This window comes from Rhincodon typus, chromosome 6 (assembly GCF_021869965.1).
Source record: "Rhincodon typus isolate 14 chromosome 6, sRhiTyp1.1, whole genome shotgun sequence".
Lineage (NCBI taxonomy): Eukaryota > Metazoa > Chordata > Chondrichthyes > Orectolobiformes > Rhincodontidae > Rhincodon > Rhincodon typus.
Window position 1 is genome coordinate 96,657,094 of NC_063337.1, and position 25,559 is coordinate 96,682,652.

Sequence of the window (25,559 nt, forward strand, 5' to 3'; positions counted from 1 at the left end):
TTCAGAGATTTGGGCCTAATGCATGACGCCTACTGGTAATACTTACTACAGTATTGGCCTGATGGTTATTTCTGGCATCAATCAGTGACTAAGAATGATTATTAGTGACTAACCCATCTACCCATGTCTCAGGACTTGTTGAACTGCCCCCAGTGCAACAACCTCTTTCCCCAAATATCTACCACCCTGACCTCACTATCTGCCCATGTAACTCACACCCCAGATGCATCCACACCCCAAGACCTCTCACCCTGTACCCCACTCACAAACCCACTCACAGTGTGGTGAAAAAGGTGTGTGTCACAAATGCATACTAACATACAATTAAATTAGGAGCAGGAGTAGACCATCTGGCCCTTCAAGTGTGCTCCCTGACTTGATAAGATCTGATGTCTTGGTTTAAATGTCACTGTCAGCATGTGGTCTTGGTTTTTGAAGAGCCAGATGCCTTGACGTTCATTAACAACACTAATTATTTATGTTGCTATAAGATCATAGATGTATATATAGTCAGAGTTCTGTGCTTATAGACTGTTACTTTTATGTTATGTACATAAAACTGACTGACTGAACACACTATAGTGACTCAATTCCATTGAAAATGAGGACCAGTATGTAAATTTAGCACAGCTAACTGGAAATCTTGGCAAATCATGTTACATTTAATGCTCAGGAATTTTACTGTGTGAACAGTGCATTCTGTGAGACCATTCAACTGAGGGTAGTGAGGAGGGGTGGGATCATTATCAGACACATTGAACATACTGAATAAGGCTGCCAGTGTGTCGACAACCAATGTACTAGCTGTATTTTTAATTTGCTTTACAAAAGGGAATCTGGTGAACTAGTCAGGTCCTTGGAAATGAAAAATGTCAGGAGCAATCTTATATCATAGTTTAGAATAAATCTTGTGTGAAATGAGAGGTTCTCTCAATTGTTGACATTGATGCATAGTCCGATATTACAGTTTGGAACATTTAGTGTTCCAAGTGTAGAATTTGTTATCTCAATGATCATAATAATGTTGAAATCTATGCATGCATACAGACCAATAATGGCTGGACCAGCTGCCACACTAAGTGAAAGAATTCAGGGTCCATCTTGAGGATCCATATTGACTTTGAAGATGGATAATGCCAATGCAAGGGATGTCAGTACCATTGTAAGCAGCGAGGTTATTGTGTGTGAATTGCACTGCAGTGTGCAAGTTTCCTGGAGTGCATGTTGTACGGATACATACAGAGATGATATTCACACTTGCACCAGTGTTGATCTTGCCATTTCATGCAAGTTGTCCATTTCTTTTTGGGTATGTCACTTGGATGGAAGTAAAGGCTTCGGCTCTACTGATGCTATCCATGTGATGTGTCATATTTAGCACATGCACTGTCTGGGATCTGTAAGCAGTGACATTTCAGACACCTCTTTGATTTTACTGATGTACTTACTTTGTTTTTCATTCAGTCTGCTTCACGTGTAGCTGTGCAGCATTGTGTTGCACTTTGACTTTCCCTGGACAGCTGGGTTTTCTTGAACACTTTCATCCGATGTCCTACTCTAAAAAGCATAGCTTGCCTTTGTCAAGAAATGCTGAACACTGTCTTGCTGGGTGGGACTAGGCGCATCTTATTCAAGATTTGGATAGTTGACTAGCCCTGATGATGGTTTCAATAATCATCTTAGAGGCAAATGCCTGAAGATATTGCTGACTAGCTACAGTTATTTCAAACCTGCGTCTTTTTTCTAATAAAGTCTTAGTGGTATATTCTTTCGGTTTGTTTAGAAATATCTTTCTGAATTATTTAATGGATATGGAGACAAAGACCAGTTCAGTAAGTCTTTAAGGTAAGTTAGTTTCGGTGAAATCATATTCACTACTTTTACATCAACACCTGTAGTGAATTGGTCACTTCTTTGATTTAGCTGTTGTTGGTGTGACATCAACTCAAAAATGTGAAGCTACTTGAAGTTTCAGTGGTTCTTCTAAAGTCAAGACGTGTTGTCAGGATCTTTGTGAGCCCCTGAATGCAAAGTGTCCTTGCAGCAGCATTACGAGAATTGTCAGTGCAATCCGAGGTGTAGCATTGAGATGCAGCAAAAGGGATGTGGAGGTGTGCTATAAGGGTTTTTAGAAGCTGGTACATGTCAGATTCCATTGTTCACGTCAGTGGCTAAATGTGTGCTGACTACCTTGCAGCCTCAATCATTGCTGACCAACTCACTCACACCAGCACATTTGGACACCGAGTCCAGAGAAAGAATAGGGTTATTTTAGGATGAGGGCCAATAGCCCCTCTAACGATCAACACATCACCCCCAAGGGCATCCTTTCCTCCCCACATCAAAACACTCACTGACACTTACCACCAACCTGGCTGCTATCTGGGAGAGCTACTTGTAGTACTAGTAGTGACCACCACTTGCAGTGGCACTACAGGGATAACAGAGCTGCTGGCGAATCAGATTTGCCTCTGAGAAGGGGCCTCCTCCTCAGTGAGTGACGGGGATCTCAGCTCCAGTTAATTAAACCTCCTCAGAGCAATAAATGGCAGCGAGGCAGCTGATATTGGAGAGGACATAGTTCCCGTCAACACTTTGGTCACTTGGGTAGGACACCCATTCAATTCTGTGCCGTGTGTGTCATCATGTGACCAACGCTAATAAATAAGACTTTGGGAGTCATGCAAGCTTTTTGACCAAATACCTTTGGGAAAAATGATATCTTCACCATAACTTTATTTTGTGTCATTTGTTTCATTAGTTTTGCTTTCCTACTGACGCATAAAATATTCAGAATTCAAGCAGATAATGTGTGCAGACAATTAGTTGCTTTGTCAGTTCCCTTGTTGAAAGACTTGGGCTTTAAGCCAAAGCTCATGGGAAACTTGCTGACTGGGGGCATTGGGGAAAGTGGAATTTGCCAAAAGAAGATACAGGTTAAAGTGATGAGGAAGTTATGATGGGAGGCAACTCAAAGAGATTGGAGGATCCTTGTGGGACTAGGAGAAAAACTCATTTTGCTCTGGAAGCTGCAAAAATCTTATTAAAAATTTAACCTCTTTATGGACTTCTGGCACTGGATAGAGCAAACCTTAGCTGAACTATATTCAATTTGTGTTGCCATCATACCTACAACACAGAACCAAGTTTAATTTTGCAATGAATCCTCTTTAGGTCTCTACATAAGAAACTTCTCTTAAAGTTTCTCCTCATCCAACTGGCTTTTAACTCCTTAGATCTTACCTTTGATGGTGACATTAATGTAAGAACTGTGATGTAGATTAGTTCCTGGAATACTAACATCACAGATATAAATTCCAGGGGTGTCTTCAGTTATTTTCTTCAAGATCAATGGATTGGAACTTGATACTGTCCCATTAACCTTCAGAAAAAAAAAACAAGAAATTATGTACAGACATAATTTTCATTTAAATTGAACTTAATATTTAAAACTGTTGAATCGGCTGCAATGCTGGACAAAGTGACATACTTGAGGTGTTTACATATGTTCTGGCCTGTCAATTCCATCAGTGTCAAGCAGAGCAAATGTAATAGTGAGTCAAAGTGTTGATCTAGGCTGACTCAGCTCATGTAGTAATTCATCCCAACTAGAAGAGCTTGGTATGTCACAATGATATCACAACAAGTCTAAAATAATAAAAATAGTTTTCACTAAAAATTTATTTCTTCTGACCCGTAGCAAAGCCCAATGAAGCCAGATAAAGCTGAGATCCAAAATAGTTCTCTTGGTGGAAATCAGAAATATAATCAGAAAATGTTGGATATACTCTGCACATCTGGCAGTATTTATGAAGAGAAAAACAGAGTTAACTTTTCAGGTCAAATCAACTAGGAAATCCACCCCGTCTCTCAATGGCTCTTCTGCACTGCTTACACCTGGTTGTCACTTTAGAACAGTCTAGGCTTCCCACTCATCTTTTTCAGAAGTGCCATTTCTGTGAAATGCCAAACATGAGGCAACCACTCTCGAAAACCACAAAGACAATTTGTTTCCATGTCAGTCTAACACAATCTTCCTGCCCAAGGGTAATCCCACAGTGTAGCAGGCTGACAAAGAAATTAAAGGCCCATCACTTGAAATCTTCCTTGGATTATTTCTATTTATGTGTTTTTCATTATCAGGACTTACCATATCAGCAGGATTAGCTACGAGTAACCATATAAATATTGGTAGAATACAAGTTAGTTTGAGATGCTGAACGAACCAAGGCTGAAACAGGAGTATTATAGAGTATCAGAGGGCAGGTCCCCAGTCTGCAATCACTAACTTTCGCAAATTTGTCTTTTTATTGCATTTTATTTCTGCTTTTCTTTTGCTTTTAATATAACATGTATAATGTAACAGTATCCCCTTGTGGCAATTTGTATCAATGTTCATACTTGAATAAACCTTTTTAGTTCAGATTGGTTCGATATATGCTGTGCATTGTTTTAGTCTGTCCTGAAAAAAGACATTTGGCAATATGGTAGTATTGCAAATACCCTAGTTGATCAAATTCATATTGGATATGTTTCCAATAAGACAGTGGAAAATCTGTGCACAAGTTGACTGTATCAATCAGTATTATTTGGAATGTAGGAGGCCACAGTCACAGTGGAGATTCTTTTGAAGCCTTTGTGCATAATCATTGCCGATAATATCCTGAATGCTCCTGATAATCCTGCTGTTCATGAGGCAGGAGGTGGAAGGAAAATGGTGATAGTTCTGACTGGAGCAGGCCCAGGGAATTTCCGTATCATTATTGAATCAGAGAAAGATGCCACTGTCAGACATTGAGTTTAAACTGGACTACAATCCAAAATCAATTGTGATTGCAGAAGATTGTTGGGTTGGGCCAAGGGCTCAGTTACCAGTGAGAATGGTGGAGAGTTTATTGCAGTTTTGAAAAATGCTGTGTATCCATTGTAATTTCAAAGATTTTCAAGTTTTATAGGCCAGTTTAAGTGCCTTAAAAAGTGAGGACATTTGGAGTAAGTTGTAGACGTTGCTAAAGTTAACCTATATAATAGCTTCCCAAACAGAATTGACCATGGACGTGGCAAAATGTGACTTAAGAGAAGTCATAGTTAACAACGCATAGGCCTCTGCTAAAATAAATAAGCTAAGACAAAGGTTCAAACAAAGGCAGTTACAAAGTCCTGTTGTCAGTGTTTAGGCCAACTTTGGACTCAGAATTGTCTATTTATGAACATAGGGTGTCATAGCTCCAGAAAAAGGGTCAACTCATCAAGGCACATTAGAAGGAAGTACATGGAGAAATGACGGAAGGAACAGCAGCAAATCGCTGAGGGCTCAGTTGAGATCCATTCAATAAGATGTACAAGACTATCCAATGAAAATTCATAAGGCATTATAGCCTCAGTAATATTGAGTAGAACCACAGTACGCAGAGAGGTTGACATGGAGGCATCAGTCAGCATGATTCCTGAAACACTCAAAAATTGAGTCAGTGTCAGTTGGAGAAATCACACATAGAATTAAGAAGTTATGGAGGAGAGAAAATCCCAATTATTGGAAAGGTAACTGTCATTAACAAATGAACAAAAGACAACATTGGCCATTATTGTAGTGAAGGATCAAAAACCAGCTTTGCCCAAAAGGAACTGGTTATAAACACTGAAGTTAAACTGGAAAAGAGAGTTTTTGCATAGAAACAAAACTCATACACAAGACATCATAATTATCCCTGAGTGTTTACTGAAACTGGCCATCTGGATCAAGGATATGATGCTAAAGTAATCAGAGGGAGTTATAGATCTTCTCAGTCAGAAAGTCTAGGTTCAGGTCCCACTGACCTTTGAGATGCATCATAACATGTCTAAACAGGCTGATTAAAATAACAGTAGTGCTAATGTATGAGTTCAGAGAGATGTCAGAGCATTTTACTGCAGACCCGGTCCACTGCCCACAGCTTCAAGGAGGAAATAGAGCAAGTTCTTAAAAAGACTGCCAACAGAGAGTACTGCACAAATTGAACAGAGTAATTGGTATATTCCCATAGTGGTAGCACCAAAAGTAAGTGGTACTGTAAGAGTATGCAGTGTTACAAAGTAACTGTAAACCAGGGACTAGATTTTAACCAGCCAATAATTTGCCCGATTTCAAGGATGCTCACTATGTTGTCAGGAGGCCAGATTTTTTTTTTCAAAAGTAGATCTGAAAATGCCTAACTGCAACTTGAACTAGGTGAGGAGTTCGAGCCACCTTTAACTATTAATATCCCCGATGTGAGACTTTTTCAGTTCCATAGGTTGCCATTTGGTGTTTCTTCAACTCCTCCCCCCAACCCCAGAATATTTCAAAGGATAATGAACCTGTTTGTGCAAGGAATTTAAGGAAAAGCTTGTTATTTGAATGCCATACGTATTTCAACTCCGAACAGGCAAACAGAGTGATGAAAGTTCTCCAAAGTTTGGAAAAGCACATATTTCAGATGAAGACTGCCAAATATGAAATGTTTCAACATTTTTTCGTATATTTGGGTCACAGGGTAGGCAAAGATGGGACTAACTACCCAGAATAAGTTTCAAACAGTGAGAAATATGCCTCATTTTCAGAATATTTTCTTTTGGGCCGAGTGAATTATTGTGGTAAATCCATAGCAAATTTGGTAATCTTATTGCATCCAATCATCAAATTCTTGAGGAAGAGTCTCCTGTGGTTTTAGACAAAGGATTGTAGTAAAGCATTCAAGTTATGTAAAGGTAAATTGGAAGGTAACACAAGGCTCGTGCACCACAATGCAAAAGATTAAGCTAGCATGTAATTTCTCTCCATATATAGAAGATATTGTCATCCTTCATATGTTGGATAATGTTGAGGAGAGACCAATTGTATTTGAGTGCCAGTGAGTGAAGTTATGCTCAAAAAGAGTTTGAAATGCTGTCTTTGATTTTTTTTTGGTGTAACAAGATTTCATAATTGCATTTGGCCACATGACCTTAAGTACAGATGACCAGAATTTAATAAAGACGGTGTTAGGTGGGGAGCCAGTGTTGTAATTCAAGTTTTTAATGTGATCTTCATGATCAAAACTTAAGAAAAAAATTTGACAAAGAACCTAGTGAGAGGCTGTCTTTGGGAACTCGGGTTAGATAAGGACATAGAAGACACAGTGAAAGAGTGTACAGTATGCCAAGCTGTAGAAAGGAAGCTGCCTTTGGTACATTTTCAACTGTGGAAATGGTTAGCTAAAGTGAGGCAGAGGTTGCACACTCATTTTGCAAAATGTGAAGGGCAACAGTTATTCACTGTGATAACCATGGGTTGAGATTTTTCTGATGAATCAAGTAACAACTAGAAAAACTTTACAGATTTTGTATAGTTTTCTTGCTGCTTATGGGTTCCCAGAGGAAATTATGGTCTGACAAACAAAGCTCAATTTTTGTTTGTTTTCAGAAGAGCTTTCACCATATCATTACATTTCACCACATCATTCTGTTTCAAATAGGGCAACAGAGCACACAATTCAAATATTAAGTACTCTTGTTCAATAAACCCTGGATACAAAATCGAAGAAGTATCAGATATCATTGACTCACAAACTGGTGAATTGTTTTGTTTACTTATTGTAACACGCCACACATTATTGCCAGAAAATGCCACTTGTATTGTATCTCACAAGGTATACCAGAACCTGGTTTGCTGGCTGATGGCAGATTAGCACAGTCAGTATAAAATAAATGACCCAGACAAAAAGACGGTCATGATAGGGGTAGAATGAGAGAAAGAAATCTGAAGTTGAACCAAACCAAAAGAAAAATCAAAACCCTGAGACCCCCACCAGGAACTTTTCTTGCTGGCCATATTCACAGATAATGTTCACATCTGTTATTCTGACTGAACCATTACTTTTCTTTAGATTTGCTGCTACAGAAAATAACATTTTCTATTGTTTTAAAAAGGCCAACTGTTTTGCACTGTATTGATCCCAAAGATCCTTGAATTACAAGCAAGAACAATTCATAGCTTGACACTTGGGTTGGTCAACTTTGGTGTAAAGTCAGAAGATGGATTTGATTGATTAACAATATAACCTTTTCGATGGCAAGTGAGAAACACCAAAGGATGTGCAAACAGTTCGAGTTCTAGAAGGACCTTACAAAACTTGTGAGAAACAGACTCACAGTTGTCAGACTCTTATCGTGGGGAAAGTCTGAATGACCCCTCAGTAGGTTGGAATGGAGTCAGAAATTGGACTAAGAGCAACACAGTCTCTAGGGTCTGGTGCTGCAGATGGAGTGGTCTGGTCAACCCATAGAGGAAGGAACATTAACACAGAGACCAGCTGAAAAGTGCACCCCTGTAGAAGATTTTTTGGAGTCTTAATGAAAAGGGAAAATTTACCATTTTGTGGGAATTTTTGTGAACAGACCAGTTTTGAATTGATGAATCATTTTTGGGAAGCTGTCTCGAACAGTTAATGTGGATTCCTTTTCTATTTTTTCTATACGTATATACATAAACACACAAAATATTTTCTTTCTTTATCATAGTTCTGTTTAATTATTATTATTTTATCATCAAAATTGTTTTATAATTACTTAGTAAAATTGTTGTTGTCATGCACCATTCTTATTACATTAAAAGTATGTCTCTGTGCTAAGTAAGACTCTAAAAAGGGACTCTCACTCTCTTCAAGAACAACTCTTCAGAATTTTGATGCATTGCTATATTTTGGTAAAATGAGGTTTCATTTCCATTATGTCGCAGTTACAAAGTAAACATAGCTTGAATCTGGAGTCGGAGTTTAAGCTAATTTTAGGGAAGACAGGAGAAAGCTTTATTTGTTTTTTTTAAATCAAATCAATTGACGTCATAGCACCTGATTTGTATTCCACAACTTTAACATGGCTGTGAAATGGTTCGGGATGTTATCAGGTCTAAAAATCAGGTGTGAATAAACTATAAAATGCTAACACAGAGGAATGTCCAGGGATGAGTTAGATTTTATAGAGCTCAATGAAGTAATGTTAGATTATTCCGATGTTTTGTAACTTCCTGCAAGTAACACAAGCGTTTACTTACTGAAGCTACAGTTTTAGTGTTCTACTTCATATTAATCTGTATCTACTCATCCCAGCCAAAAAGCAACTATAACCCATGATATCACCACTTTGTAAAAGCAAATCATTCATATTTTAGTATTAATTCTCTTTTTCATATATCAATCAGACCGCTACCTTTGTCCATTTGTAATGTGGAGTCACAGAACTGTTGGCATGGCATGAAATGTTCAGGGAATCTTTGAGAAACACGTTGTAGGGCCCTTCAGGAGTAAATTCAATTCTGCTCAGATCTGAAAACAATGGTAAAGACATCCATTAAAGGAATTCAGTTAAACAGCACAGGCAACACAGCAAAGAGCATAAAACACAAGACGCATTCACTTCAGAAAGTGCAGGCTTGTCCTTGCCGCCTGGTGTGCAAGTGCTGGTGTTGGACTGGGGTGGACAAGGTCAGAAATCACATGGCACCAGGTTATATCCAACGGGTTTATCTGAAATCATAAGCTTTCGAAGCGTTGCTCCTTCGTCAGGTGACAGCACCCGATGGAGTAGCACTTTGAAAGCTTGTGATTTAAAATAAACTTGTTAGACTATAACCTGGTGTCATGTGACTTCTGACCTTGCTGCCTGGTGGCAGCACATAGAGGAATGTTTAGCTGAAGAATTATACTCCCTAAAACTGATTTCGTCCCATCAAATTATTCCATTACTAGTATGCAATCCTCACTACTTGATTCTTCTCTTCACCTTGAGTTCTGTACTAAAACCCACTCCATTCTAATTGAAATAGAAGACATTCCCATAATTCATTCATGCACATTATTGTAATCCTGTGTTCTCTTAAAACCACTTATCATTTATCGCTTTATCTTTCAGTGACAGTTCAATACATCCAAAGTTGCTGTAGTACATTCTCTATCTCTCTGTTGATAGAGCACCCCTTGGTCCTCTGGGACTATGTCAACATTAGCTTTTTACATCATATATCCTAGTGAGGCAGTGAAAATGTTCTGATATTTGTGACTGTGAGCGTGTATCTCCCCGACATCATGTATGTCACCATTTTGTTGGCAAATAGTAAACATAAGTGAAAGCAGACATTTATTAATATGTCAGGCTGACATTTGTTTAATTCAGTAACAAGGCAATGAGCAGGATAGTGCATTTGTGACCAATGGTGGTTGTTAAAACAAAATCTATCCACTGTTACTGATTTAGACAATGGTTCAATGATGGAAATAACCTACAGCAACAATGTAAACTTGCTTTATATAAAGTTTCACAAATCATTGCAATTTAAAAGAAAAGAAATCCTGATCTTTCTCTTTACAGTTGTGGAGTAAACACTGCGGATTTCTCGATAGTTTCAACAGCACTGTTGTTCCAGATGGACTGGACCACGTCCCACAAATGAGATAGTGACCAGATAATCTTTTTTAGTGATGTTGTCAAGTTATAGGCATTGGTTAGGATACTGTAAGAACTCCCTCCTCTTCTCAGATGCTGTCTTGGATATTCTACATTCACCTGGAAGTGAGCCAAGCCTCAATCTTAACATCCCACTTGAAAGTTCCCTTAAAATTCCTGAAATGTTGGCCTGAATTATGTGCTGAAGTCTGTGGATTGATTTTTTAGCTGGTGGGTTTCTGTAACTCAGAAGCAATTTACTTTGGAATGTTTTCAGAGTTCCTGAGATCATGAAAAGCACTTTATAAAGCGTAATTGCTTTTCACTTTACCAGATTATTTGTAGGAGGAAAACACACATCATAAATTGATTGACACCTTGCTGAGGTTAACTTTAACCTGGTGATTGCAGGCGCACAGTACAAACATTTCAGCTGCCCAAGCAATTATTTAATTGAAGAGATTTTGCAGGTACAGCACTAAATGATGATAAGCTCCCAGCAGCATAGGCTACCTCCATCACGTTATTGTATATTAAAGGTCTTCTTTCTAAATCCCTTAAGTTATTCAATAACAACTTGCATTTTAAATTACCACCATTAACGTAAATGCATCATAGTGATGAAGGGAGAGAGAGCCTCAAGAGCATACTCAATAACAAGGTGAGACACAAATTATTATTTGATTTTCTTTTCCCACAACTCTTTCTTTTGAGCATACATCAAGATTATATCAAAAAGCTACAAATCACTAAGTTGCAGATGGTTTTGAAGAAATTTCCCATTGCATTGCTCCACATTAATCCTTAGTTAATGTTAATCCTGAGCAGCCAAATTAATATTGACTGCAGTGTTGTGATAAAGCAAAGTAGCATTTTTATTAATTTGGCATTTCAGTCAGAAGGTTCCTGATAAATTGGTAAAGCACACATATATTAAGTGGTAAAACATAAAGAAAAAGTGCATAATAATGTAGAAAAACAGTCTAAAGCATCACGCTGAGCTGCATGGGGAAATAGGATGCTGACACAAACAAAAGGCAGTGATTAAAAAATGCTTGGTTAAAAAGCTAAGTTTTAAGACTGGTTTTAAAGGTGGATAGAGACATGTAGCAGCAGAATGTTTAGAGGCATGAGCCAAGAGAGAAGAACTGTATGAACGATATGTTCTAAAGATGGTGTCATCTTTACATATAATTATCCAATCCTATGTCATAGGTTATACGAGCTTTTAATAAAATGATTGATGGTAACCCTTTGTTTTGCAAAGTGTAACTGGCCATTGAATTGAACAGCATTTCAGAAGTGGAAAATGGGCAATTTTGGATTACCCTACACACTGCTGAGTACATTATCCAATGAATAAAGTGCTATTCTGCATTACATATTAGTGAACTTCAGATTTGACTGTGTGAAGCATCATTTCTTTTCTATGCTTTCCTTGAATTCAGCTGACCCTTCTGCTTAGCTGTTTCAAAGCTTTGACAGAATGACCAAGTTTCTGACTGCCTTCAAGGCATTAATATATTCAGCTTGTGATGCTTTGTGGACACATTTATTCAATGGAATCTCATTATAAAGGTTTTGCTAAGTTCAAAACCAATTATTTATTTAGTACAGCAAGAATTTTTTATACTCATTCTATGAAGGCTCTGTATAAATGCACCTCTGAGTTCAAAACCCACTAATGGAGCTCTAAGAAGGGTCATTGGGCTGGGTTAGCTAGTTTAGAGCTGATTCCAGAGTGGTAACATTTACTGAAGCCCTGAGGAAATGCAGGGTCAGTGTTGGTGGAGATGGGCTGGGTGAAGGCACTGAGTGAAGGTAAGGTATGCAGACAGGAGAGAAAAACATGCCCTGGCAATACAAAGAAGGTCACTGACCTGCTTGCCTTGCCAGCTGTTCCTTGACACTATGGGGATGGCTCTGAACTAAATAACAGGTCTTCCTGGGCTGGTTCTCTGGGAACAGGATGTCTCTCCTGTGCTCCACTCCATCTGCCAGTACCTTCAGGTTCCTGTGGGAAAATTGCAGTACCATCTTCCCCTTCTCCAATATGCTGAATCTTTGTCCTTGATTGAGTACAGAGTTTTGGAATGCCAGTGCTCGACAAAGTATGCAACAGAGTTTTAAAGATAATGCAGGCACAAAGGATGCTAGTGTCGCAACAGATACCTGCTGAGGGGCAAGTTGTTGTAAGAATGATGGATATTAAAATTTGGCAGAAATCAAATGTGAGAGATGTCACTTGGGCAGTGTAGATAATTAATTAGGCAATTTTGGTAAGACAGGGTGAGAAATCCTGCGAGACCTCATGCCAAAAAAACCATCCAAAATCACATGTAACTTGGACTTAACCAAAATCAAAATGTAAATTGCAGCCCTGTTGATTGTCATGACAGATTTTTGAGCTTGTCAAAGACTTCCCAATGCCACTGTAGATCTTGCAAGTTCTGTTTATAGTGAATACTGAATGGGTTCAGAGAAATGTGGTTTAGGAGATGTTAGTGAGGTTAAAGTATACAAGGGTGAGGGTATACAGAGAGTATGGGGGCGAGAGGAGGTATTGGTATGAGGGAGTTATGAGCGGTGGATGTGAGGGAAAGGGTAATGATTGAGGGTACGAGAGGATCCACATTCACCTCCAGAACTGGACCAGTGTATTAATGAGCAGGGGCTGTCCTTGGAACATCATAGCCTCACCTCATTTCATTCACTTCCACCTTCAGCCTTCTGTTTGTGATAGCAGGCCTGACTCAAGCTTGCTTCTGACTCTCCACCAGGAAAATAATATGGCAGGGCACTGCCAGTCAAGAGACTAGAACGCAATGTGAGAAAATCCTGTACATCTCTGATTCTCATTTCCATGCTAAAAATTGGGTCCAGTATAGAAATAACAGGAATGCAGAAATCAGAGATATTAAGACCATTACATTTTACTGAAACTGCAATGTTTAACACAAAGTGGATTGTGTGATCACTGACACTCTGAACCATTTCACTGCAATCAATACTCACAGTTATTGAGAGGTATCATTTTGGACCGCATCATTCTGCTCTCATTTCCAGGCAGTGAGAACACAGCTTCACACCAGAAAAACTTCCAATGATTGGCTTCAGTCTCTAAGGACAATCTTTTCTTCACCTTATACAAGCCGTTTGAGTCCAGGAGGATCTCTGATTCTATAACAGATTCTAAAAAATATTTCAGTCCAGTTTCAGTACTTTTCCTTTGCAGCAACAATTATGTACAACCATGACATCTAAGATAGAGAAGGAATGGATTTTCAATTGTGTAATACATTTAGGATATTCCAAAGCATTTTATAACCAAGGCCACTGCTGAAACATAGAAAACAAGATAGCCAAGTTGCAGCTGGTAAGATTCTTCAAACTGCAGTAAAAGGATAGCCAGATAGCTTTTTGTTTAATTAGTTTGTTGAGAGACTGTAGTGACTATGAGGAGGACAGCTAGGTGGACCTCAGAGAATATGAGTTCCCTGATGGGGGCTGTTAATCCTGTTCACTTTGAGAGCCGGTACTGAAGGGGTATCAGTGTCAAGGACTTCCCATGTGTAAATAAAGGATGACCTGGTGTTGGGATACTGGCCTCTATGCAGTTATTTCAGAGACAACAATTGGCCAGGGTAGAAGTAGAACACTCCCAAACCTCTCCAAACAATGCCATGCGATCTTGTATGTTTATCTGAGAGAGTACATGAGACCTTAGGTTTGACAAACTACCTGCATCATTTTAAGGATTTGATACCGAAATGTCAGTTGTGAGACTTGAACTTATAATCTTCTGAATTAAATGTTACTGAGCCAAGGCTGAATCCTGATGCAGTGAAAAATTCAAAGCCGTATAGGATTCAAAAACATTCATACTAAATAAATCATTCCAAGTTATTTGTTGGCAGGGCAACCAGTAGTTCTAAGGAGTAACTGGGCTGTTTTTGTTCACATTGTATATCAGATTAAGTGAGTTATCGAAGTGCTTCTTTCTGTATCTTCATATATTAACATTTTGTTCTCTGGATTGCAATGGAGCTGAAATTCACTGACTTTAGCAGAAAGTGCAGTTTTAAAGAGGATGGAATGTGGTCATCACTGGCTAATCATTTTTGATCAATGTATTGTTTATCCCTTATTGGTCTGGAGGAGAGTGGCAGTGAGCTTCTTGATTCACTGCAGTCTTTGGGGTATGGGTACACCTACATAGCTGTTCGCAGGGGAGTTCAAGGATCTCAAGCCAGTGACAGTAAAGCAATATAGCTCCAAGTCAGGATGGTGTGTGGCTTGGAGGGGAATTTGAAGGTGGTTTTGTTGCTGTGCCCCTGCTGCCCTTGTGCTATACATGGCAGAGGTCACAGGCTTGGGAAGTGCCATTGAAGCAGCCTTGGTGAGTCACTCCAGTGCATCTTGTAGCTGGCACACACTGCTGTCACTCTGCATTAATGAGGAGCGTGCACGATGCTAATCAAGTGGGTTGCCTTGACCTGGATGGTATTGAGTTCTTGAGTGTAGCTGAAGTTGTACCAGCCAGGCAAGCAGAGAGAATCCCTTCACACTGCTGACTTGTGCCTTATAGATACATACAGGAGGTGAGTTATGCATCACAGGACTCCCAGCCTTTGATTTGGCCTTGTATCTACTGTATTTATATGACTGGTCCAAACCATTTTCTGGCCAATGATTGCTGATAACCATGAGTTCAACTATGGTAATGTCATTGAATGTCAAGGGGTGCTGATTAGATTCTATTTTGTCTCAGGTGGTATTACCTGGTACTTGTTTGCTATTTTCGCGAAATACCACTTTCGTAATGGGGTGTTTTTCAAGTGAGGACTTTAATGGACAGCTCAACAGTTTATAGAATGGAAATGTTTGCATGCGTAAAGGACTGCACATGTAAGTGAAACTTTTGTTTATATAAGGGATTAGGCACTTAGGTGAAATGCTTGTTTTCACAAGGCATCAGTTGAAGTAACTTTAATGTCGTGATTGTTTTTGTGTCAACAATAGTCTGATTTTTCAACAGTGACATCATCAAGAGACAGATTATTTTATTTTCTGTCAACACACTACTGGAGGTATGCTCATGGAAGACACCAGAAGATTTTACATTGGGTAGGTGAGAGAAATAGTCAGTTTTTGGTGTTATTAGTTGACACTGAGTTGTGGATGGTTAGAGACACAGGAGGTATTAGAGAGCATGGGTGATGGATAGATGCTCATATGTGGTATTGAGGTATGAGGGGCCATAGATTGGTTACTGTGGCACAGTTTGGCATGGAGGATGTGGATTTTATGGGAGTGGGTACAGGAAGTTCAGTGACATGAGGTGGCAATGGACTGGGATGGAGAATGAGGGGAGTGATGGGGTAAGAGCAGGAAAGATGTTTCTTACATTATTATTTTTAAACTTTTAACATAATGCTGGTGTTCCCAGGCAGGCCTCAAGAATTGGCAAGCTCCTCTGTACTTCCCACATTGCCCAGGCTGATTCCCAATCCTATCCACACCTCCAGGCCAAAAAAGGTTGGTTGAGATCTGCCATTTTTAAAAGTCAGGTTAGTGGAGTTGGGATTTCTCCTGACCCGGTACAGCCAAGCCAAGATGTAAAATCAGTGCCAAATATTTCAGTCTTTTCAATGTTTAACTAGAAGAAATTTCAGCTCATCCAGAGGGGAGGTGAAGGTGTAGTGCTGCTGTAACTGGGCTTATAATCCAGAGGTCCACTCTTATGCTCTGGCAAATCAATTCAAATTCCAACAGGACAACTGGTGGAATTTAAAATGAATTAGCAAAATCTGGAATTGAAATCTAATGTTGACCAAGTATCATTGTCTTTTTGTAAAAAAAATTATCATCCTTATCCAGTCAGGCCTACATGTGACTTGAGCTTCACAACAATGAGGTTCACTCTTGACTGCCCTCTGAAATGGAACAGAAGTTATTCAGTTCAAGGGTGGTTAGAAATGGGCAAAAATGTTGGCTTGGAGAGCGACACCCACATTCCACGAAAGACTAAACAAAAGAGGATACAGGATGAACAATATGATAATTTCACAACAGCAGAGGTGTTGGGAGAGATGGTGCTGAGGTAGAACTGAGTCTGATCAGTATATTAATGCAGTGCATTGGGCAGTATGTAAATAAGGGTTCAAGGATAGATCCTTCTGGGACCAGAGTTATTACTGAGGGATTGGGAAGAGAGGCCAAGGGATATTCCATCGAGGATGGATAAGAAAGCGACCTGATGAATGCAGGGGTTGGGTGACACAGGAGAGTTGCTGTGTGGTCAACCATGTCAAAGATGAAGAAGGAAGGAGGTGAAGTTTCATCTTTATTGCCTGCCTGACAGTTCTGGCTTTATCATCTTGCTTTCCAGTGAATGACTGAGTGACACTTATATAATCACCAATAGCTATGGATTTTGTAAAATGCAAACTTTTCATACCATTATCCCCATCACGAAGAGGAAGTCCATCAAAGTAGAATGTGATATTTGGCTCTGGATATGCCTTTTGTGAGATGCAGGTAGCCTTCTGAATCAAAATAAGAGGTTGTTTTATTCATGATTTCAAGGAAAACATTCAAAGATATAGAATAACGTAGTTAGTAATGGTTTTGTTTGTTCAGGTTTTAAGAGGTTTTGGAGATTTTTAAAATTCCAGCAGAATAATTTGATGTGGCATTTCATTCCCACATCATCTAAGAAGTCTATTGCTGGAAGTGAAATTTCAGTTGGTTTTAGATCATGTCAGTGTCAGGTGACATCTCCTATCACTGCTGGTAAATGTACATGATAAAAACTGTATTTAAATTAATAAACGTCAAACATTAACTAAATTATCAAATCTTTCAAAAAACAAGAGTTAGCAAAGGCTAATGTACCTTAACAAATGATTTAACACTGAAATATTGAATCTGATGAACCATCCATATCAGCAACATTTCACGTCAATGACATTCTTAAGTATTTTTTCAATATCGGAGGGCTGCCATTAAAATGTCAGATATAATATGACATTCTGTCTACAAGACCGCGTTTGGTAGTCAAGGCAGAGGGCAGTAAAACTGCAATTGCTTTGACGGAAAAGGTTGAGAGATGGGAGCGGCAGTTTAAGAAAGCAATAGCCCATTTGACCTGATCACTATTTCCCTGAATCATTTCTCTTTCAAAGGAACTCAACCTGGCATCAGGAAAGGAGTGGGGGCCCACTGGGAGTCACACCCATCAATCCCCTTTTTGCAATCTCCATCTCCTTTTCCCCTTTTTAAATTACACAGTTATTATACATTGGCTTCAACAAGAGATTTTTATGACATCAAGACAAATTGTGAGGGAATGTCAAAGGTGAAAGCAACAAAATATTAGTGGAGAAGATTAAAATACTTACCAAGTGTAGCTGGGTCAAAGAAAAATAGTTCAGTTCCACATGAATTTCTGGAGTCGTCGGTTCAGCTGAAATACAGAGATTTCAAAATTTATATTTTCGAAAAGATTACCTACCTTACACATGATTGATATAATCTATAATTGTACACAAACATAGTGTCACAGGAAAAGTCAATTATCAAGCATCACTTTGTTTTTAATTTGTATAAATGTTTATAAATATACCACTTGCAGTATGTTGTGAGTTTGAGACAGTTGTAAGAAACTTTTAGAAAAAATCTTTCTGTGATGCCCTTCACAAATTGACTCAGTTGTGAAACTTCTGTTTCTAATGCAGTTTAACACTTAACCACACTCTACGATTTAAGCAAATTACATACACCGTACAGCAGATGTTGTAATGATAGGAATTCAACTCTTTGGGTGAAATATTAAACAGTGGTATTACTTGCCTGCTCAGTTAAATAAGCAAGATCACTTTGTACTATTCAAGGAAATTGTCCAATACCGTGTCCAATGTTTCTCCCTCAGGTAACTCCAAAGATATGATCAACATCTTAATTTAACTGAGTTATTCCTGTTCACAGTCAGGGATAGATTTTTCATCTTTAATGCCTGCTTGACAATTGGGTGGAACAGATTCTCTGCCCTTTATAAATTCCTCCCAATTTTGATTCCATTCAAATAAATGTAATGGAAATAGATGTTAGTGTAATGATGGATAATCTGTCCTGGTTAATTGCTGCCCAGATGCCCGCAGACAGTTTTTCCAGCAGGACCTGCCAGATAGCAATCAAAATTAGCTTTTCCTCTTAGCCTGTACAATAAGGTTAATTGTAATGCCCTTTACTTTTCACCTTCCTCCAGCTGTGATCAGTTAACTCACCAGAAAACAGAAACTGAAGCTGGGGTTGCATTCTCCATGTATCTTAGCTGCACAATAGACAGTGAATTCTATTACAACCAGGCGAGGAGAGCTAAGTCCACTGCCCTCTTTTTAATCCTCGCAGTTAGGCAAAACAAATACTTCTTATAGTACAAAGATAACACACTTCAATTAGTTATAGTTACAATTGAGGCTCCAATTACAAGTTTCCCTCAGTGAAGAGAAAATTTATTATTTATTAGTGCTGATATTAATAATAAAGTGTGACATCAAATGCGCTCAGAAATACAGATATAAGGTTTAATTAAAACTGTGCAGAGAAGAAGAATAAAGCTATGCAGTTAAAATCCTTGGTGGCCTGGAGGCGCTAAATTTAACATGAAAGCAAAGTTGTTTAATTGGTCACTGGTGTCCTTAGCATCAGTGAAATTTGTAGCTATTCTTGAGTGTTCAATAAATGATTCTACCTACAATTTGCTTTTTCAACAGGTACTGTTTTTGAGACGAGGAGGAAACAGAGAGAGAGTGAGAGAGTCTTCCATACCTTGCTTCTATCAATCCATACATTACTTTCTCCTTCTACAGCTCTAAATCAGTTGCTGAAGTAGAGTTCATTTGTATACTCCAAGTATGGCTCCAATGTCTCTCCAAGCTGGATACATTCCAGGCAATTATTCATGTTCAATATGTGCACATTAGGCACATGTTAATTTAATCAAAACATGCTGTACTTTTGACTCCTCACTCAGAACCTGGTCTCAATGTCTTCAGGTAAAATGATAATTTCAGTTCTGGCAGCTTTATTTATTCTGCATTGGTTTCCTGAACTTGCCTCAGTCTGTGGTCAGATGATTGTTGCAGTCCTTTTAAGTCAGCATTTGTCCTTTTATAACCAATTTAATCTATGAAAGGTCTCAAGTATTTTAATCAGATGATGGAAGTTGAAAATTGATATTCTGTATCTTACTTATATTGCGACAATTCATCAACTCTACAACTGAAGATATTCAGTAGTGTGTCTTTAAATGCGTTGGTACAGGCAAGTACCTATGCACAAATAACACAATAAGGTTCTTTTTTTAAAACAAAAAGCAGATTTATTTTCTCAGGATTTAGTCCTTGCAACGATGGCATTTATTGTTCATCCCTAGTTTGTTGTAAATGAAGGATCTGCTCAATTACTTGAGAGCACATTTAACACTGAACCACACAGGCATGGAACTGGAGTCATGCATAGATTTGACTTACTTGACATATTTATTGTCACGGACTGGACTCATTCCAATTTTTAAACACATTAAGGAACCAGGCAATGTCTTTCTTTGGATGTCACAATCTGACAGCATCGAAGTAACATTTACTGATAACAGGTTTTTATATCCAGATTTCTTATAATAAATTAAAAAGATCAAAGTAAAAGTTACATTTTTGTTCCCTAAATTATGATTTCAGTAACATGACCATGACACTACTGTTTCCACAATGTTTGTTATTGGCTTCAAATCTTACCCAATGAGAAGAGGAACTATGCAAGAAGGTCTGTGCACTGGATTTGCAGTGCTTTCAAATTTCTAGTTATTCTTGAAACATTGGAAATACCATGAATTATGCATGCTGACCAGCACCACCATTGCCAACATCCCCTCCCCAAGCCAATTCCATGATTTGCATTGTTATCAAGCATTATTCATGAAAACAGCAGAGCTGTGAAAAATTCCTTCAAGGGCTACATAATGTCAAGCCAGTCCCAAAAGAGTATCAAAATCACAAATATGTCTTCTAACTCACTTTCAAACTTAATAAGGGGCTTACCATTGCATTAACTTCAATTCAATTAAACATTTTGTTTTTCAATGGGCTTACCAAATACATTGACTTTAGTTGTGACATTGGTCCTTTGATCATCTGATGTCTCCACCTGACAGATGAAATCTCCATCATCCACTGCCAGAACAGGATCAATCTCCAAACTGTAGTTTTTCCCTAGTTGGATTCTATCTTGGTATTGGCTGGAAATTTCAATTTCAGATCCAAGACTATTTGACTGAATAAGTTTTTCAACAGTTCCATTGCTATTCTAGTAAAATAAAGAGGATTAAAAGGAAGAGTTAACTTAAATGTCCCATGTTAACTATCAGACAAATGTTCGACAATCATGGAAGATTCTATAATTGTTATGTATAAATGTATCAATTATGTAGGCCTGTGCACAATCCAAATACACCATATCCCCTGTAGAACATTACATTCTGGAGTCAAACAAATAGCTTACTCTCCTTGATATGTTATATTGCACCACTATTCAAGTAAAACTTATGACATCCATCTTTGAAAAGAACGAGAGCCCGTGATCTTACGTTTTGTACTATGTAAGATGCTTTTACATCGCATCAATTAACATCACATTTATATCAGGTAATCTTCAGAGGCAGCACTAAGAAGATAATAGTGGGATCAGTCGTTATTAAAGAAAATATTTATCAGGCGTCATTCATGTGAGAACACAGTCATCTGAAGATTTCCTCAAGGCCATAGTCCATCCTGGCTTTTCATTGTTCCTGCTTCATTATCCTAGAATTCCCTAAATTAAGACCATCTTGGGAGCACTATTAACACATGAACTTCAAGTGGAATCCATTTCTGAGAACTTCTAAGAACTAAAAGGCGAAGTTTGTTTTAAAAATGCTTTTAATTATTTATTAATTCCAATACCAACAGCACAAAACTACATAAAATTTACAACCAGCTCAACTTCCTCTATAAATGTCAACAAGCCAATCTAAGAGATGGACTGGACGTTAGGGTTGCTTTGTAGGAGTAAAAAAGATTATTTTTATTTATTCTTTCAAAGAATATTTGCCTCACTAGGAAGACTCGCATTTGCTTTCAGACATTAATTATCTTTGAGGTGGGAATGGTGAGCCATGCTCTTGGAATGCTGCTTTCCATTTGGTGTAGGTACACACGGTTCTTATTAAGGTTGAAGGCGTATACAGTTGCTCCAATCTCGCTACACCATGGGTCACTACATAAAACCAAAATAGTTTTCTGGTTGCCAAAAATAGTCGATTGAATACCTTATTTAAACAATGCTTTAAATAAAACAAAAAGGTGTCAAACAGGTTTCTTAATAAACACAATTGTTGGCTCATCAAAATAAAACATTCAATAAAATTGCACCAGGTGATTTATGTACCCAGTCAATAATGTACAAGAATGAATGCTTAACCCACTACATGTCAGCAAAATACACAAAAAATCACACACACCCTTTCAAAAAAAACACTTCCATAGAATCCCACAGAGTGGAAGCAGGCCATTCAGCCCATCGAGTCCACACTAATCCTCTGAAGACCATTCCACCCAGACACAATATGTTCTATTGAAGATATTTGTAGCATAACAATTCTACTTTCAATTTAATACAATCTTCAAACCCATTCAGAGATAAAATGGAAATTCAAACAAATCTTTCAACACGATTATACTTATTGTTCTCCTATAATTTCTTGAGATTGACATGTTATCTCAATCTTTCTTTAAGGAGAAGGCCTTGCAGATCTCAATTCTATCTGTGTCAATAAATGGCTGCTCTGTTCTGTGTGTGCTCCAATTTATCAGGTCATAAGTCTAATAGATATAGGAACAGAATTAGGCCATTTGGCCCAATCGAGTCTGCTCTACCATTCGATCATGGCAGTTATGATTCTCAATTCCATTCTTCTGTCTTTTCCCTGTAACCTTTAATTTCCTTCCGAGTTAAGAACCATCTATCTCTGTCTTAAGTAATATCAATGGCTTGGCCTCCACAGCCTTCTGTGATAATGAGTTCCACAGATTCACCACCCTCTAGCTGAAGAAATTCCTCCTTATCTCAGTTCTAAAGGGTTGTCATTTCATTCTGAGGCTGTGCGCTTGGATCCTAGTCTATCTTACTAGTAGAAACATCTTCTCCATGTCTGCTTTATCCAGACCTCTCAGTATTCTGTACGTTTCAGTCAGATCCCGCCTTACCTGTCTACATTCCATTGAGCACAGACCCAGAATCTTCAACCGCTCCTCATGTGACAAGTCCTTCATCCCCAGGATTATTCTTGTAAACCTCCTCTGTACTCCCTCCAATGCCAGCACATCCTTCCTTAGATACGGGGCCTAAAACTGCTCTCAATATTCCCAATGCAGTCTGACTAGACCATTATACAGCTTCAGCAGTACACCCTGCTCTTGTATTCTATCTCTCTTGAAATAAATACTAACATTGCATTTGCCTTCCTAATTGCCAGCTGAACCTGTATGTTAATGTTAAGAGAATCCTGAACTCAGATTCCTAAATCCCATTGTGCTTTAGATTTCTGAAACCTTTCCCCATTTAGAAAATAATCTACACTTCTATTCTTCCTACCAAAGTGCATCAAGAAAGTATCTTTGACTCTGTAGCTCAGAAGAAACAGGCTGTTAGTGTTTTATCTTGTGGAGACCATTGTTGAGCTGCAAAATCAACTTATGTCCTCATGAATCTTATCCCTTCTATCCATAGGGCTTAGTGCTGAATTCATGAGGCCCAACTGATTTCCCTAGCTACAATTCATGGTGTTTGGCAGTCAGCCACCAGTCATCTTTTCAAGGTTTTCACAAAATCCCCTGTGCTTATTGTACGTGTGTTTACCAGCTGCTTGGTAATGATTCAAATTTGAATTTTTAGCTTTGTGAATTGAATGTCATACAACACTCAGTAACGTGTCAATTTCTTCATTAAATGGGTTAATTATTTAATATTCTCAACTATTTCTCCTCCAAGGAGAAGAACCTTATCTTTACGGAGGTATCAGCATAAGCTATAAGTGCTTCATTTTCGTAAATGTTTCCTGCCTTGATATTCTTCTTAAAGTGTGATTCTAAGCACTGGACACAAAGCATTGGTTCATAATGTTTCATGATGACTTCCTTCCTTCTCTACTCTCTGCCTTGTTAGTGAAATTCTGATCTATCAGATTTGAGTAGCTTGAAACTGCAATTGTGATGATGTTGTCAATTATTTCTGTCAGCACAACAGGAAATTCAATAAAAGGATATCCCTGATGAGCTCTGGATTAGCTGAAATTGTACACACGTTTGAAATGACAACCATTCAGACCAGAGGTGGGTCAGGTAAGAGTGGGAGATTCTACCATCAGGTTTGTCGACTATTCTGAACTGCAACGTGAACATTTTGGGACAGATCAGGTATCAAAGAGTGGCACCTGAACAGATCAATCACATATCCATTGCTATGTTTCCAATGTGAGGATTAACATATGAAAACATCAAACTGAAAAAAAAACATCCACTGCTAGCAATGCCCCTTGTCCCACACCCCCTTTATATAGATATCCTGTCAGGGTCCTAAAAAGCAAAAGGTAACTTAGTACATCCAAGTGCTTGATGTGTTTGTGGATACATTGGTGGACTTCAGTTAAGAAAAAGTGTTCACAAGAACCAATAGATTGTTAGCCGAGAGCATATTCCATAATGACGACCATGATGTGTTGGACTGTAACCTGCTGTTGTGTCACTTTTGACATAATGATAACAACATAGAATGTATGTTTGTGGGACAAATGTTTCTGTTGCTGCACCTGGGGCTATTAGGGCACCTGGGTTAAGGGGTATCAGAGGAACTATGCTGGAACGTGTATACATTACTAATGGAACCTACTTGACTTTCTGTTCTATCTGCAATCCCCAATTGATTCTTCCTTCTTTACCACAACCAGTTGATAACAACAGGAATACACATTGTCAGAGATGGAAGCTGATATTTCAATATCCATTAAGTAAGGGTGTGCATTTTAAGAAGTCATTTTGATCAACTTGAGTATGAACCATTGCTTACTTTGCTGAGGTTTGAAAATTTTTTTGATGAATAGATTGGTGGATATTTAAGTAAAGGGTTTTTCCTACTAAAGGTCATTAACCTATTACAGACATTCTATTTTCATTTCAACTTACCTGTGCACATAAATTTAAGCATTTAATTCATGCTGATTACGAGAAAGGTTTCAGAATCTTTAATCTATCATGCTTTAGGATGATTGATCTGAGTGAGCCATCAGTCTAAACAGAATGTATTACACATTCTGTGATTTCAAAGAATCCACTTTACAGCACTGTAGAAATTCCATTGTTGAGTCACATTTTTGCAAATGTGGAGTACATAGGATATGCTTTCTAGAGGACAAAGTTGTAGCAATAGCTGCTAGACCATTTGAATAGAGAATAGCACTAAAATCACAAAGTATAACAGTTGAGAAATATCCACTGCTTGGGGGAGGCAATGGCCTAGTGACATTATTGCTGGACTATTAATCCAGAAACCCAGTTAATATTCTGAGTATCTAGGTTCAAATCTCTTCATGGCAAAAGACAGAATTTGAATTCAATAAAAATCTGGAATTAAAGGTCTAATGATAACCATGAATCCATTGTCATTTTTTAGAAAAATCCACCTGGTTCACTAATCTCCCTTAGGTAAGGAAATTGCCATGCTTATCTGGTCTGGCCTAGATGTGACTTGAAACCCACAGCAAGGTGATTGACTCTTAACTGCCCTTTGGGTAATTATGGATGGGCAATAAATGCTCACCTAGTCAGCAACATCCTCATCCTGTGAATGAATGAAAAGAAAATGTGGTGCAGTTGGTAATGGAAGGAAATCACCAAGCATAGGAGTCCAGAGATGTTCATAACATTCAGTTGATTATTTTATAGTCTTTTCTGTAGTGCATGGAATATAATTTTAATAAATGAAATAGGAACAGCAGAGTAATGGGCTGCATTCACGGAGCATCTATAGTA

The 25,559-nt window shown here is 38.3% G+C and overlaps 1 protein-coding gene across 1 annotated transcript in view; it reads right to left on the minus strand.

Moving 5' to 3' along the window:
- si:ch1073-15f19.2 (T-cell surface protein tactile) overlaps nucleotides 1–25,559 on the minus strand; it is a 94,833-nt gene that overhangs the window by 12,374 nt on the left and 56,900 nt on the right. Inside the window, exons 4-9 of the mRNA XM_048598133.1 lie at nucleotides 20,589–20,802; nucleotides 17,841–17,905; nucleotides 16,898–16,985; nucleotides 13,453–13,629; nucleotides 9,205–9,320; nucleotides 3,244–3,382 (exon numbers count right to left, since the gene is read on the minus strand). Coding sequence (XP_048454090.1) covers nucleotides 3,244–3,382; nucleotides 9,205–9,320; nucleotides 13,453–13,629; nucleotides 16,898–16,985; nucleotides 17,841–17,905; nucleotides 20,589–20,802 — 799 coding nt within the window. The remainder of the gene's footprint in view (nucleotides 1–3,243; nucleotides 3,383–9,204; nucleotides 9,321–13,452; nucleotides 13,630–16,897; nucleotides 16,986–17,840; nucleotides 17,906–20,588; nucleotides 20,803–25,559) is intronic.